We start from the raw sequence: 17,339 nt of genomic DNA on the forward strand, positions 1-17,339 counted from the left end.
ATGGCCAGGTATTTCGTAATTTTTTCCAATTCTTTTTCTTCGACTTTGGCATCTCCTGGTACAGTGATATCAACCAACTGTACGCTTTGGTTCTCTACAACTGCGATATCTGGCGTGTTGTGTTTCAAATGGCGATCTGTCTGTATTCAGAAGTCCCACAAGATCTTCACCCTCTCATTCTCAACAACTTTTTCCACCCTATATGTTCCCACGACTTTTCAGACATAGGCAAGTCATATTTTTTACACAATGCCCAGTTGTTACTACTACTACTACTACTATTACTACTACTACTACTATTATCTGCAATCTTACTAAGAAAATTTCTCCAGGCAAAGTATTCTCCTCAAAAGGAATACTGTAACATAAGGGAAGGCATGCTGTGGAGAGGATGTTCAAGTGACAGATTGTATTTATTACTGGGTACCTAGTTTCCCCTCACATGGCAGCTATTTTTGTGAATAGCTCAGCAGACATCTTGCAAAAATGCCAAAAATTTACTTTAAAAATTCAAAAATGCCTATCAGCCCCAAAGGTTGGTGACTCCTGAGCATTTACGTGTATTCAATAACCAGCGACCTTCACAACACACTGCAATGGCAAAACGACCCCATGCACAAGGTGACATCATCACAATGTTGCCTCTATTATCTGTGTCCCAGAGTATGACGTAAATCACTTGCCATGTTTGTGTGATGCAATCACATAGATTTTTGTCATTTGCAATCCCACCCCTCCTATGGACATCCATACAAATACTTAGTAAATTTAATATAGTTGGTCTTCAAGGGTTATGTTTGGTGGATTTGCCTAGAGACATAGATTTTGTATGGACAAGTATAATGAAATATGGAACTATTGATTATTCACTTAATTAGAGAGGCTGTTGTATTGTATCTCTGCACTAAGTTGGAGGTCACCTTTATTAAGTAATTTGTTTGATATACATTTTTTGCCATTTTTAACATGTCCTGTTATTCTCCTCCTCTTTCCCCTTTATTTTAGCTTGTATTTTAATGTCTGAGTTTGAAACGTAATATAAATATCTGTTAAAAAAAGAAAATAATAGATGAGTTCTCAAGTCATTCTTTGCTTCTGTTCTTGTCTCTCTGAGCTATGGAGACAAAGCTTACAGGTTTTTATCACCATGTTTTTAATCTCAAAATTTCCTCTGCAATTTACATGACAATCTGATGTTCTTCAAAGGGAGCAGTTAAAAAATGTCAGACATTGATGGAGCCCATTTTTTTTTTAAAAAGCTTTATTTTACATTCAATGTTTTGGGGGGCTTGAAGGGACAGCGGATCAAGGATAAAAAAAATTGTGAAGCAATTCTTTTTTCCTCTTACCTATATTAAGACCAACATCTTCATTTGTCTTACTGGATAACCCCCTTGCTGCCAAAAAAGAATTAGATAGAGACACTGTTCTCTCTCTCTAATGCCTGGGTCAGATGCTGCAGCTGTGGTTTTTATACAACATTTGAGGAATTTGCTGCAGTTTTATGGTGTTCCCAAAAGTTCAAATGTCCACCTCACCCTGTTCTAATTCAGTGCGGCTCTTCTATGCATCAGAGCTCAGAATCTGGAAAATGTTGCTTCTTCAAAAAATCCATTGCTAACGAAAAAGTTCTGTGTAAAATGGGAAATGGGACTTGTTACTTCACAAGATTCAGACCACTAATGCAACATTCTGTGTTTTTAGAGCTACATAAGGAAAAGTCAGAAGGAAAAAAGATGGAAGAATGAAAGGCACAGAAACTTTACCCTATCACACCCCCCCCAACAGAGTAACTGCATTGTTGCATATTATCAAAAGCATCATGAGATACAGAAACCCAGTCTTTTTTTAAAAAAAAAAGAATTGTCCAGTTCTGGTGGATGAACAGAGATAAAAGAGCCAGTCTGAATTACAGGAGAGGCCCCCAAAGAGAAGTTAGGACCTTCTGAGCACAGGGACAGTCCCTCCCATTCCATCTCAGTGGACAAAATTGAGTCCAGAGTGTATAGTTGTCATTCTGGGGATATAGCAACCATTCTGCTTGAACAGGGCAAAGATGGAGCTTGCCCCCAAAGGATTTTTTTGTGGGAGTCACGTCTGCAGTTCCACCAAGTGATTCTGATTCTGCTGGGCCATGTCAGTTGACCGGGAAACCTCCTTTTGATACATTTCTTCTAAATTGTGTAGTATCTGGAAAAGCCTGATGGGGCTGTCAGCATTTTTAGGATCTGTAGCAAGAGAGATGGGAAAGAAGAGAGGGCAGGTGAACTAGAAAGAGATATACAAACCCGCTAATCATTTGATATTCCTAAAAGAGGACAGCTTTGATCTGTAGAGGAACCTTTTTCCTAGCAAGGACTATGTTTTCTTAGACTTAATCTTCAGGAGCTGCATTGCAGGTGAGGCTGAAGGAAGCAGTGGAGTAGAGGAGTCAGAAGTGGACAGAGACATCCGTTCTCTCACTGATATCATGCAGTAGTGTGTGGGAAAGACCTTGGGAGAAGAAGTGGAGGAGATGCTGCCTTGGGAAAGGTCCGATAAGAGACAGCATATCCCCCAGGTGAATAGTGGGCAGGGCAAGAGACTCAGAAGAGACCCTCCCTAACTTCTCAAGATGTAAAAGAGATGGGTGCACTATCACACATGCAAGATTCTGTTAATGTATCTTAACAGTAAAGTAGAATTGACTAATCTGATCATGTTTTCTGTCTGGTAAGGCTGACGCTAATCTTTCAATTATCTCTACATATCTATAATCTATTATAAAATTATAAAATTATAATATAGATTCTAATATAATATATGAATACATATATGTGTTCACCTCTGGTTAAAGGTATTGTGTGGACACAAGACATTATGAACAAATGCAACCTCAACCTCGCTCTCCATTTCAACCATCCATTATTATTATTACTATTGTTGTTGTTGTTGTTTTGTTGTTGTTACTACTATTATTATTATGTTTGCACAATCAGCCAGATGTTAGCCACCTATCTTAGTATTATTTAAATGTATTATCTCCCAACTCCAATGGACTCTGGGTAATACTAATACTAATAATAATAATAATAATAATAATAATAATAATAATAATAATAATAATAATAATAAAAAGATGGAAGGGACCTTGGAGGTCATCTAGTCTAACCCCCTGCTCAGGCAGGAAACCCTATACCATTTCAGACAAATGGCTGTCCAGTCTCTTCTTAAAAACTTCCAGGGTTGGAGCATTCACCGCTTCTGGAGGCAGGTTGTTCTACTGGTTAATTGTTCTAACTGTCAGGAAATTTCTCCTTAGTTCTAGGTTGCTTCTCTCCTTGACTAGCTTCCATCCGTTGCTTCTTGTCCTGCTTTCGGGTGCTTTGGAGAATAGCTTGACTCCCTCTGATTTGTGGCAGCCCCTGAGATATTGGAACACGGCTATCAAGTCACCCCTCACCCTTCTCTTCATTAAACTACACATACCCAATTCCAGCAACCGTTCCCTATATGTTTTAGCCTCCAGCCCCCCAATCATCTTTGTTGCTCTTCTCTGTACCCTTTCTAGAGTCTCAACATCTTTTTTACATCGTGGTGATGTAATTAAATTTAAATTTAAAGTCTAATTAAATTAAACTAAACTAAATTTAATTAATTAAAAATGTGTACCTTCTGTCTGGCGTTTTTCATTTTTTTCCAGCACTGACAATTCCATATACTTTTCCCTTTGGATAGTAAAAATAGAATAAGGTGAAAGTTAATAAATTATACAGCAAACTTCACTGACGGATGCACTTATGAATAGCAAGAAAATAATCCCCTCAAAACCTCAATAGTTTTTCAGGTTCCAGAGAGTACCTGTTGAACTGGAAAAAGCAATGTACCTCAAACTTGGCAACTTTAATTTGAACTGCTTTCTTTTTCTTTACAAATCTTGATTGCAAAACAGTTCCACCTTCAGCTTAACCTCAATTCCCTAAATGCTAATTAGTGCAGCACATCCAGGCCATAAAGAATGAAAAGCCAAAGTACCCCAGTTTTATAAGGATATTTCAGCATTGGGTAAAGAAGGCACGGTCAGTCAAGTCACCTCATTACTTCTTGGATTGTAAGTAGATGCTGGAATATCAGCTGAGCCTCCAAGTCAGGATCCAAGGGATCGTTCCATTCCCGCAGAGTTACTCCATGCCGAGTTTTGTCACAGCCAAGACCTTTAAAGCAAGGAAGGGATCACTGAAGCCATTCGTTCTAATGTTGGAGAATTATCTTGCTGACAACCCTACAAAGTCCCAAGCTTGTTTACATACAGGTAGTCCTTGACTTACAACCACAATAGGGGCCAGAAAACTCATTAAGTGAGGTGGTTATTAAGTGAGGCTTCACGTGACCACACCAGATTTTCCAACACTTTTTTTACTGCAGTCATTCTATGAATTTCCATAGTCATTAAGCGGGACATCATAGAATGTGATTTATGACTTTCTCTGCTGGCTTTCCCATTGATGTTGCTGGTGGGAAGCAAATGGCTGGGAAGGTTGCAAATGACGATGAGATGAGATCGTGTGACCATGGGACACTGCAACTGTTGTAAATGTGTGACAGTTGTCCAGCATTTGAATCTCAATCACAGGGTGTCTGTGATGGTTGCAAGCATAAGGGTCACTTACAAGACACATTTTTCAGCACCGTCATAATTTTGAACAGTCACTAAATGAAACGTTGTTAAGTGAGGACTACCTGCAATATATTCTCAACATATCCATTGGGATGGAAAAGCATATGTCAGGTCCCCAAATCCTTATTGTCTTCCTTGCATATACACTCTTGTGCTCTTGTTTTGGGGCCTGCCATTCTGCTGGGGGAGGGGGGAATTTGCTTTCGCTTGGGATAACTTGCTTTCTGCTTTTCTTCTCTCGCCTCTATCCCCTTGAGAAAGGAATGCGTCTCTCTTATCAGGGAGACGGTTACAGGGAAACTAAACTGGAGAAGACCTTGAGATGCGTGCCAATCTTGCCAGTTACCCACACATCGTGCCACCTGTGCATTGGCTGGATTTTAAATGGACATTATGACTCTGGTGGAAGGAGGAATATTGCTAGCTTAACTATACCATTTAAGCGGGATTTTCCCCAGATCTCGCTTTGACTTCCCTACTGTCATTAACCCTTAATAAAAGTTTCCTTTTGAGACAATGCCTGTTTCAAGAGTTCTGCTTTCTTAGGTGGTTAGCTGAGGTGGGTCCTTACACATGCCTAACAGGGCTTCTGGGATAGCAGCTCCATTATGGGTCAAAGGGCTTTACAATGGAGCAACTGTCAGCGTGCAAAGCTCTTACCTCAATGCCTCCCCTACAGGGATGCAACAGGAAATCTTTTTCAGGAATATTTTTTTCTGTAGTCCCTGACTGGATCCACCCTATTCTGAAAAGTCTTTCTTTCATTGGCTTCTCCTCCAATCACAATTTTTGTCCTGCTCTGGTCAGGTTATGGTGAGCAAGCATACCGGTGGATGTTTTGAACAGGCTACATAATGCTTTTCCAACATTCCACCAGGTAGAAAAGTATCAAAATCAAGCGCCAAAATAAGAACAACCTGGATTACATGTTATAAGACTACTTCAATATGATCAGATTTTGAAATAACTTTTTTTTTTATTTTTACGACCCTGTAATCTCTTGCTTTGGGGTGGGAATCAGGGTAACTGAAGGGAACTGAGCATTTACTGACTGGATGCCTTTCCTGATGCCTATTGCTAAGTTCACAGCAGATATTTTTTCTCTGCACTTTGATAGAGAAACATCTGCTGCTGTCTAGGACTGAACTCTCAACCTTCCAAGTGGGAGGTGAGAGTTTTCACCTCTGGACCACCTGCCACTCCAGATTTTGAAGTAACTGATTCTGCATATTTACTTAACAGGGATGTGTGTGTGTGTGTGTGTGTGTGTGTGTGTGTGTGTGTGTGTATGTCACTGTACAAGCAGTCCTCAACTCATAAGCATTATTGAGCCTGGAATTATGGTTGTAAGTTGTAGCACTCATTAACCGGGTCACCATGTGATCATGCCTGATTCTACAACCTTAAGCAAATGCCCTGGTTGCCAATTGTCCAAAATGCAATCACATGACCGTGTATGTGTGTGGGGGGGAGGGGGCGGGAATTCTGGAACCGGGTTGTAAGTAGCTCTGGAAAGGGCCACCGTAAATTTGAGTGGTTGGCAAGCGAGTGATCATTACACAAGCAGTAGCTGTACATTTTTCTTTTCTATACTTTGGGTAGTTTTTTTAAAAAAGCACTCTATATATTGATATATATTAAAATAAACTTAAGGAGAAAACATTGTGATACACATACCCACATTCCCAGAGATATGGGAAATATCAAGGGCAATACAGTAGCATTGCCAAAGGATGCAATACCTGCTTTGTCCTTTTGGTGGCAGCAACTCCATTTGTCTCCTCTGAAAACCCCTGGATGATAGGAGCATAGCATTCCCTTGTTGTTCCCACAGACTTTCCGTAAGGCTGAGAGCCACTGGCTCAGCTCATTCACACACTGTAAATGAAGACAAGGCAAAAAGACATCAATGCCGTGGATTCTTCTGACCAGATGTAGCCAGGGCCTTTAACATATCCCCCCCCCTTTTCTGCCCTACAATCAGGGAAACAGGCCCAGGCTGTGGTTTTTCCCATGCTGTACACTGCAAGTCAACAGAAAGCAGACTGGACATAAAAGTCAGGAAGCCAGTGTTGAGTTGTTTCAATTCCCTTAAAACAGGGGTGTCAAACTCAATTTCATTGAGGGCCGCATCAGCATTGCGGTTGCCCTCAGGGGGCCGGGTGGGTGTGGCCTGGGTGGGCGTGGCCTACTGGGTGGGCGTGGCTAAAGTGTGTATGGCCTACTGGGTGGGCATGGCCAGCTCTACATCGTTCGCATCAAGGGTGCCTATGGGGGCCTGGGCAGGAGTGGGACAGATCTGAGGGTCTCTGACAGAAGGAGGGTCTCTGGGCCAGGGCCAAGGCAGTGGGGGCCGTTCCCTCACTGTTTCCAGGATGGCTTCGTGGGCCGCATGAAACCACTTCACGGGCCGCATCCGGCCCCCGGCCCTTGTGTTTGACATGTCTGCCTTAAAAGATCCATTTGACCTTCAGTCTTGTTCATTGTGACATTCATACACGAGAGAATAGAAATGTAACAGGATGCTTGAACCATAGTTGATACTGAACCATGCCTATTAAAATTACCCAATGATAAAATGCAAATATGGAATAGAATTACAATCTGATTCACACAATTCATTTATTTTCCAAATTTACTTGATACAATGGTTTCATGGTCTAATTAAATGTCAATGCCTAATGTTGTTGTTGTTAGCTGCGAAGTCGTGTCCGACCCATCGCGACCCTATGGACAACGTTCCTCCAGGCCTTCCTGTCCTCTACCATCTTCTGGAGTCCATTTAAGCTCAATGCCTAATATAGGTTATGTCAACTGCAAAACTGATTTAATTGACCCAGTGTTCAAAGAAGATTATAATGTCTACGCTGCTAACATCAGGTGTTTTTGCATTGACAACAGATGGAAATGTAGTCATCTTTTCCCTTTCGCTTTTAGAGTTAGATGATGCTGGGAGGGGAGGGGGATGTGAATGAGAGTCCAGCTAGACATAACAACACTAAACCTAGCATGAGAATCAAGGTTATTGAGCCCAGATCTGATAAAGAATTGGCAGGCTGGAGAGCTGGAGAGCCCGCACTTCAAGCTAATTGGGGAATGTGATTTATGACTGTTAATTGGAGGAGGGAATTGTGCTTTGATACTATGTGCCCAGGGGAGGGGAATTCAGTTTTTGGCTTCGATTATGTAGTGCCGATATTATGCTACTCGAATAAAAGATCCTTTAAGGTAAACAATGCCTCAAAGTTCTTTTGAAGAGTTTCATCTATCGGAACCATGACATATAATTTAGCTAGAGACAAATCCTTTTTTTTTTTAGGTAGATGGGGCTAAATTAATTTAACTGAATAAATTCCTTTCATGGTATGTTAACTACTTATTGGAGGGCTACCTGGCCTTGTTATCAGTCATTATCGAGACAAAGACCTGGAGAAGAACTGCAAAAATAGAACTTCTCTTGGTATTCCGCCTCTGTGGTCACTTGTTTTCATCTACTGCAGTCAAATCTTTCCATGGTGGTGTTCATCCTAACTGAAACACCATCAATGAGTCATTCCAGATTAGCTAAGCCTGACTGATGCTGGATCATTCTCATGATGCAAATAAGGCCTATGCCAGGGGTCTTCAAACCTGGCCCTTTTATGACTTCTGGACTTCAACTCCCAGAATTCTTCCTGGCTGAAGAATTCTGGGAGTTGAGTCCACAAGGCATAAAAGGGCCAAGTTTGAAGACCCCTGGCCTATGCTGTTGTTAAACTCTCATAAAAAGTGTCTTTCAACTTAAATTCATCTCCTGGTGAATTCATTGATACATGCATACTTTTCTTGACAGCAGAATGAAATTAGTTTCCTGCTGTCTTGTTTGGGGACATTTTGACTACAGCCCTGAGATTTCTTAGTGGCTTCTCTTCCAAGTATTTACCAGACCTGATTCTGCTTAGCTTCTAAACCCAGACCAAGATGGCCAGGTGCTACACCTGCTGGAGCAAAGTATCAACGGGGTGCATGTTTGTTTCTCCTTAAAACATTTTGATTCCCTTGCATTTTATTTGAAAGCATCTCTCAGGTTTGCAGATGTGAGAAACTGCTGGATTCTTTGCATTTGTTTGTCTGATTTATATAGCTGCTCATCTCACAAAACAAGTGGCATGTCGTATCTACCAATACAACTTGTGTCATGTGGTCACCCAGATGGAATTCTTGCTTCTCCCTCCCCATCCAAGCAAAATGTGACTTGTTGTGTCTCCACCTTGCACTGCAGGTAAGCTGTGTCTTCTTGCCCAGCATCGTTAGTGTAGATGATCTGCATGACATGGGAGATACCAAAACTCTTCTCCTCTACCTTCTCAGCTGCCCGGATGCTTGTCAGTGGCACGAAGGAGCTTTTCTGAAAGGAAATCTCATAAATATATAAACAGAGAAGGAGAAGCCTTGGATCAAATGGAAACAAACTCTGTTTCGCATTCTGAATCCAACCAGATGCTTTTAGCAGTTTTTCCCTAGTAGCCACTAGTATTCTGGAGTAGACTGTCTCTAACCATGGAGATTTCTATATATCATCACAACAGGTAATACCTAGAAGTAGAGCTTTCTTCCTCCATGAATTTGACAAATCCTCTTCTAAAGTTTCCCTCATATGGAAAACACTTAAAAAGGTAAAGGTTTCCCCTATACCAGCGATGGTGAACCTTTTAGAGACCGAGTGACCAAACTGCAACCCAAAACCCACTTATATATCGTTGGGTGCCGGGTGGGCGTGTCCCATTGGGTAGGTGTAGCCCATTGGGTGGGTGTAGCTCATTGGGTGGGCATGGCCCATTGGGTGGGCATGGCTGTGGTGGTAATGGCAGACTGCGTGGGACTAAAAAGTTCAATCAGTCAATTCCAACTTTGTGAGATCTTTTTTTCCCCATAAGAAGTTGAAATTGATTGATTGAACCTTTTTTTTTTGCACACGGCGGTGGAGGCCTAAAGTGAAAAGGTTTTATAAAACCCAGCTGAAAGCCTAGGATTGGGGCGATGGTGCACTTGCCCACAGAGAGGGCTCTGCGTGCCACCTGTGGCACCCGTGCCACGGGTTCGCCATCACGGCCCTATACAGTCACGTCTGATTCTAGGGGTAGCGTTCATCTTTATTTCTTAGCTGAGGGAGCCAGCATTGTCCAAGACAATTCCGTGGTCATGTGGCCAGTGTGACTATATGCAGAGGTGCACAGAATATCTTTAACCACTGAGCCACCAGATCCCCCCAAACACTTAAAGCTACCCCAAAATCATTGCCATCAAAAACATTAAGTGTGGTTGTTGGCCGTCCAGAAATATTCTCCCCACTATAGTAGAAACTTGTACTATCACGCTGTCATATTCCATCGCTAATAATCAATTGAATTCTGAGCTTGCTTGAAAGTTATTCTTCTTCAGCACAATGTCCAAAATCGCACCATGAATTCAAGCCTCTACACTCCTAATCCAATGTTCTTATACTACATTGCTTCAAGGGCCTCAAAGATTTCATTGATTATGTGCCATCAAGTTGTTTTTGACAACTATGGAGGTAGATTATATAATGATCTATCCCTAACCTGGTCTTTTTAAATCTCCCAATGGTACTCCTCCATTGCCACTGCAACTGAATTCATCCACCTTGCAGCTCAGCATCCTCTTCTTCTCTTCCCTCCCATCTTTCCCAGCAGTGGTACCTTTTCTAGAGAGCTCAGTCTTCACATAATAGCAATACCAATAGCACTGAGACTTATATACCACTTCATAGTGCTTTACAGCCCTCTTTAAGTGGTTTACAGAGTCAGCATATGGCCCGCCACAATGTGGGTCCTCATTTTACCCACCTCGGAAGGATCAACCTCGAGCCCATCAGGATCAATCTCCTGGCAGTAGGCAGAGTGAGGCTGCAATACTGTATTCTAACCACTGCACCATCACAGCTCAAACGTGTCCAAAGTAGGATAATTTGAGCCTGGCCATTTGGTTGTTGCTTCGGGAGAAGAGACCTAGCTTCTGTGATGACTGGCCAGCCTTCATGGGCACTCCTTCCTTGGACTCCCCAACTTATAGAGGGTTTCAAGAGAAGGAACACGGCCAGAGCCTTGGGTGGTGGCCAGTTTCTGTCCTTTACCTACCTTGGAGTTGGGTGTCTTGGCACAGGTGAGAGCCTCATGCGTTAATGAGAAATGGAGCTTCTTGAAGGAGAACGAGAGGAGAGGCCCCTTGCTTCTTGCCTTGTGGATAAAGAGGTACCCCTCTTTTACAACCTGAGGTTGCAGGGAAATGGGCTTCTGCAGGTCTAATTCTGCAATTCAACATTCACAGCAGTCAATGCAATATATGTGCATGTGTTCTGAATGAGCATGAAATAACAACAACAATAATAGTAATAATAACAGTTGCCAGAAAATCACAGGATATAATCTGCTGTCCTCATTGCTAACCCCAGTCCTGCTTATATAAGTCTCTCTTCTAGCTTGTTGTTAACTGGGAAAGTCCCTGCAAAGTGTCTTACTCAAAGCCATTAGTGAAGCCATCTAGCTTTGCTGCGCTCCCCTCTTTGGATGACACCAAGGGTGGGAAACCAGGGTCATCCACAAGTTTGCTATTTTGGTCACCAGCTTTGCCTTTGTCCTTGGGATGCAAGCTCTGCCCCTTTTGTATAGGCATGTGATATCACAACATACATACAAAAGGACTGTAGATCACTTTTTTGTCATAACTTTGAACTGTCGTTAAACAAATGGTCATAAATTGAGGACTGCCATACTATGAAAGAAATGGGATAAGGCACTAAATTTCAGATACCAGTAAACTACCATCTGGCTGATGGCTCGGAGAAAGTGCTCTGCTGCTTGTAGTAACCAGAACATTTCTTAATTTCTTTGACTTTATCAAGCATTTACCCTCTTTCTCCTCAATATCGATTAACTGCAGGATGAACTGCTTCATCTGGGCAACACCGCGTTGAATGGTGGCTTGCAGAGGGGCCATCCATGCTTCCTTGGTGCGGCTGATGCTTGTGTCCATGTTCCCCACGTTTTGGACAGCCTGGCCCAGCAGAAAATCGGAACAAGTCACTACAACTCAAGAACAAACTTCACCCAGATTGAGAGAAAACCAGCATGGTTTGCAGCGGGGAGAATGTTGGGACTTGTGGGATTAAGGGGACTGAGATTTACAGTAAAAAGCCACTCTGCACTATCCAATCAGGAGTCATGCTTGGGGGAAGGGGAGGGCAGGGCAGGGGAGGGGGAAGGGGAAGGGCAAGGAGAAGGCAAGCAAGACGAGATGAAATAAGACATTAGAAAAGAGAGCAAGGGACACTTGACAAGAGTCAAAAAAAGGACCCCTTTTGGACATCATTGCATTATTAAGAGCATTTCTTCTGGGACCGGGTCTTACCTTGGCCAGCAGAAGCAGAGCCCGGCTTGTGTGAGCATCGGCGTGCTTCTCCCGTAAGTGGAAGAGTTTGGGGGACATAATGGCTGGAGAGAAGAATCGTAGGCAGAGGAAGCTGGTGATGGCAATGAACTTCACATTCTGCAGGTGCAGAAGGATACAGTTTTTGAAAAGGGATGGGAACAGACCAAAGACAAAAACAATCTGACAGGCAATACCAAACCTCTCAGTTTGTTGTCTTGGAGAAAAGGAGAGTGGTTGGAAGAAGATAACAAAACTAGAAATGAAACTGGCCCTTCCTTTAAAAACACATTCAAATCCCTGCTGGATGGGACTCTACGATCCTGCGGCTTTTCTTCCCACAAGATCTGACAAGTCGCCTTACCTGACAAAGAAGCAGAAGACTTACGAAAGAATTTGTAATTGCAAAGAATTTACAAAATTATAATCCCACATTCCTGGGAGGGGACCGAGATTGAGTTAGAAGAATGCTGCCCAACTGACCTGATTTTTCTCCTCGGGGAACCGTTCTCCCACTCTCTTGAAAAGTAGCTGAAAAGTGGCACGGATGACAGGAGGACACATCTTGGCAGACCTGGTGATGGTGTTCAGTAGGTCAGTCAGATACGACTGAAGGAGCTGGCCGCTCTGCTGGATCACCTCACTTTCACTGTGGATCCGGTGAAGGCTAGAGCATCTGGAGCAAGAAACAAAAATAATGAAATAACTCAGAACTTCCTGCGTGCCATTCAGAGCCATGTTGGATTACCCAAAATGCAGTATCCAATCAGATTGATGTCACATTCAAAATGGCTGCTTCATGCTCTGAAAGCATGAATAGCCCATCAGTTTGATGGCGAGTAGCAGGTGAATGATTGATTACATCTTCAATGGCGCAGTGGCTAGAATGTAATACTGCAGGCTAATTCTGCTGACTGAAGACTGTCAGCATTTCGGCAGTTGGATTCTCACCGGCTCAAGGCTGACTCAGCCTTCCATCCTTCCAAGGTCGGTAAAATGAGGACCCAGATTGTTGGGGGGCAATGTGCTGGCTCTGTAAACCGCTTAGAGAGGGCTCTAAAGCACTGTTAAGCGGTATATAAGTCTAAATGCTATTGCTATCATTAGGATCGGAGGAGGCTCTTAGTTTTTCTTAATCTTAGCAATTTTAAGTTGAGTGGACTTCATTTCCCATAATTCCCCAGTCAGCATGCCAGCTGGAAATCTGGGAGTTGAAACCCAGACCTTTTAAAGTTGCTAAAGTTGTGAAAACTGCCTTAGCTGAAGCTCTAGTAGAACTAGTGCTGGTTCTTCAACCAGGCAGCCAGGCTTCATTTCCAATTACGGTACACAATTCACCATACTTTTCAGAAAAGTAAACATGCTAATTAAATGTGGGGAAAAAGTCTTTGCTGGTTCATGCTAGATAGATTGGTATCGTCTTACTTCCTCTCTGGATGCACTAAAAACATGGTAGCGCTCTATCTATCTATCTATCTATCTATCTATCTATCTATCTATCTATCTATCTATCTATCTATCTATCATTTATCTACCTCTATTATCTACAGTATCTCTCTGTCTCTCATTTATCTACATCTATCTATCTATCTATCTATCTATCTATCTATCTATCTATCTATCTATCATCTATCTATCTATCTATCTATCTAATGAATCTTTCTCATTCATTCATTCTACAGAGCCACTATAAATGCTGTGAAGGATGCATATTCAAAGTGTCAGTGGAATACTCAATGTAACTTGTCTACTAGCCACAAAATTTAAAATTATGTTGCCTGATACATGTTTTAATCGCCTCAAGCAATAAGACAATGGGAATGACCTCTAGCAACTACTAGGATTCAAGATCTACTTTACTTCCTTGATAAGCAGGTCTAGTTTTTATTATGCATAATTATATGAATCCTCCATACTTTGCATTTTTTATGCCTGAACAGCATCCAGGTAAAGAATTTTAACGACATTGATAGAACTTTCTCTCTGTCTTAGGCACTAACATGCTGGTCAATCAAGATTTCTTGCCGCACTTGATTTTTTTCTAACTTAAAATATATTTAAAATTGAAACTGGCTTATTTCAAAGAAACACCCCAACTTTATTTCCCAGAATGCACTTGTGAATCAAATCAGCCATTTCTGAAGAACCTGGGATGGAAAATAGCAATCTTGGAGAACAAGAGGCCCCATCCCCCACCCCAGTTTGCATTCTGGTAAATGGGAGGGTTGGGATTGATAATGCTAATAAGGGTTGCCATTTTGTGAAAGCACCCACAACCCCTTCTCAAGGTTTTGTGTCCGGTGGCTCAAAAACCCTTTGACTATAAGTCTCTCCCCACTGTTGCTCCTTCCTACCCGATCTCTTTGCTTTCCACTTTGTTGGGATCTAGTTCGATGTATCTCTTCTCTTCAAACACTCGGTTGATTGATGGCCTAAGGATTCGATGGAGGTATTGCATACCTGCCACCTACAGAGTCAGAGATTAGGGACACAGCAGAAGGTAGTGAGCTTCATCATCAGAAACTGGCGGGAAGAGCCTCCCACCCCCCGTCATAGAAGGAAGACAGAATCCCCAAAAGTACCTTCAGAAATGACTCCATAGACTTAGAAGCTAGAGAATTGCTCCGAAACAATGTGTTGGGTTCAACTGAAACACAGAGAGTGGTTTAGGATTGGTCACTGAACTATATACCCTTTCAACCACTTCATCTTGTTTTATGAAGAAACCAGGATGACTTGCTACTGTATCTATTGGTTACATTTTAACCCTTGAAAGAGTCAAGACATCTTTCATTGGCTGTCTTCTTTGATTCGGCTATATCTTTCTCTTAGATGATAGAATAGCAAAAATGATTGCCTGAAATGAATATGATATTCATCTTTGCCATCACTGGCTTTCAAAGACTTTTTTTTTGCCAACTCGGAAGACTTCCCTCTTTTTCATATTGATCGCTCTCTTCCCTTTATATCTTATTTCAGATATTCTCTCCTCTTTGCATTCTTTTCCTTAGCTTTTGCTGCCCATCTTGTCCACCCAGAAAGCTTCTAAATACCTTGACAATTCCAAACTGAATGCAAAGGAGTTTGAACACAACTAAAACGACCACAATACATGTTGGGATTAAAAGACAAGATAGGACAGACAATTAATAAACTGAGTTGGACAGGTTTAGCATGTCCATTGGCTGTATTTACACAAAATGCTTTACACCCGGGTTGACCAAATGCATTATATAGCTCATACAATATGATGTACCAAAATGGGAAAAAAAGATTTAACGTAGTGTCCTGGTTTACATGCTACACATTAAGATATCACACAGAACCACAAACTACTTAATGCTACTAGTTTAGCTACTGGTCTAGCTCCTTTGAACCCACATCCCACCATTCATGGTAATTAATTTATTACATGTATAGCCCATGACAATCAGAATGAACTCCTTGGCAATTTATGTGACAAAAATATTAAGATATCCATGGTTTCATTAACAAGAAGAACAATTAAAACAAAATCAACATCCCCAATCACACAGACACACACAGACACACACACCAGGAAAATGGCAGGAACGTATCCAAGCAGTCACCAGGGGTTAACACTAACTCAAAGGCACCCTCCCTTCTCTCCCACCCATGCACAAAATCATAGCATAAAGCGATGGGTAGCGTAAACCCCTTCCCTCCTGCCCTGGCTGGTCCTTACAGGTTCTGTCCAGCTCCAGTTTGAAGAGGAGGTCCAAGAACTCTTTAATCAAGCCTTGGCCGAGGAAGAGCTTGACCAGGTTGACCGCAAGTTCCTGTCTGCATTCAGCTGTTGTGGTCTCATCAATCAGGGTTATTAAGTGCCCTTTCTGGTTCTGTAAGGAGAAGAGTGTGGGCAGAGGAAATACATTTCATGGAGAAGTTAATGCACATTGTTTCAGAAGGGGAGGGGGTATTTTTCATAAAAACGTGATGTTTCGTGTGTCCCTTTGAACATAACCTTCTGCATTCTCTGTTTTATCAAGCACATTACATGACACATACAGTCTTTGTGCAGCTGCCTTCCATTCCAAGCCACACAGGAGTCATAAGTAGGAGCCAAAGATATTTTTCCGCTTAAAGCAAAAGATGAAACATTGATGAAGAGTCTCAGTCACCCACACAGAGAGTTACTCAGAAGTTGAATCGCGGCAACCGGATTTCTTTTCTTTTTCGGTTTGAAACGTTTCGCAGCTCATCGAAGCAGCTTTTTCAGTCTGAGAATCTTTATCAAACAAAGAAGCTACTCTGATAAGCAGCAAAATGTTTCAGATGAACGAAAGTATTCCAGTTGCCATGATTCAAACATGGCCCTTTGTTTCACGTACAGAAATTCCTCCATCAGCTCAATTTTGCTTCAGTACAGTATTAGCAATAAGGGAGGATCCACCACCAACTCCTGAGTGCAATGAGCCAGCCTGTTCTGTACCAGCCTGCTACCGGCCCTGCAGATAAGGCAGGGACAACCCCTTTTACAAGAAAGCAAGAGGCTGGAACTAAGCCTGCCAAATTTATTAACATAAAAACATAAACAGAGCAAAGAGAGCAAACACGAACCATGAAACAGGAGCTATTCAAGCGGTTGCCTTCAGCAAACCAGCCCTCCCACGCATTCCCCTTTTAAACAGTTCAGGGCGTGGCTTCTCTCTGCCTCCTTCCGAGGTGCCCCATTACCTTCCTCTGTTTACTCCTGATTGACTGCCTCCTGCGTCGGGCGTCCTTGAACAGGGCCAGCTGTGGGTCATCTTCATCCACGCTATCAGGCTCACACAGCTGGGTCTGTATCGTGACCAGGTGGGAGGGGCCTGGCTGAGGGCTCTCATCAGCAAGTTCTCCAACCCCCCCAGCAAGCTCTTCAACACCCCCCTCCTCCTCTGAGTCGTCCGACCCAACTGCCGACCCCACAGGCTGACCCTGAATCACAACACAGCCAGCCTAGGAGGTTCAGAAAAGACTGTGTGGCCTGAAGCACTATATTCTTCAAGAGAGTGACTGGATGGCTCAGATGGAATGGCTGCAGAACTGTGCATGTTGCCTCTTTCCCCAGGATCACAACGCCAGCACTTCACTCTCCCTAATGGTGGATCTGGGTTGTGAACTAGGTTAGCATGAGAGAACTACCTGATCTACGATCACCCAAAGATCATAAGAAATCTTTGGAATAAGAACTGGGGGCTCCCATCCACTCCTTCTCCAGGAACAAGAATAATACAAGGATCTTAATCAGTGGAAG

General features: G+C 42.5%; 1 protein-coding gene across 3 annotated transcripts in view; it reads right to left on the bottom strand.

Annotated features, from left to right (window-relative positions):
- Nucleotides 1-1,860: 1,860 nt before the first annotated feature.
- RASA4B (RAS p21 protein activator 4B) overlaps nt 1,861-17,339 on the bottom strand; it is a 77,332-nt gene continuing 61,853 nt past the window's right edge. For all 3 annotated transcript variants that reach the window (XM_081313127.1, XM_081313128.1, XM_081313129.1), the window contains 12 exons: nt 15,789-15,942; nt 14,665-14,729; nt 14,437-14,549; nt 12,566-12,758; nt 12,065-12,202; nt 11,566-11,710; nt 10,795-10,964; nt 8,907-9,044; nt 6,400-6,535; nt 4,073-4,193; nt 3,652-3,707; nt 1,861-2,228 (listed from right to left, as the gene is read on the bottom strand). In XM_081313127.1, the coding sequence (XP_081169253.1) occupies nt 2,092-2,228; nt 3,652-3,707; nt 4,073-4,193; nt 6,400-6,535; nt 8,907-9,044; nt 10,795-10,964; nt 11,566-11,710; nt 12,065-12,202; nt 12,566-12,758; nt 14,437-14,549; nt 14,665-14,729; nt 15,789-15,942 (1,566 nt within the window). In that variant the 3' untranslated portion in view covers nt 1,861-2,091. The remainder of the gene's footprint in view (nt 2,229-3,651; nt 3,708-4,072; nt 4,194-6,399; nt 6,536-8,906; nt 9,045-10,794; nt 10,965-11,565; nt 11,711-12,064; nt 12,203-12,565; nt 12,759-14,436; nt 14,550-14,664; nt 14,730-15,788; nt 15,943-17,339) is intronic.

Source organism: Vipera berus (genome assembly GCF_964194415.1).
Source record: "Vipera berus genome assembly, chromosome: 1".
Lineage (NCBI taxonomy): Eukaryota > Metazoa > Chordata > Lepidosauria > Squamata > Viperidae > Vipera > Vipera berus.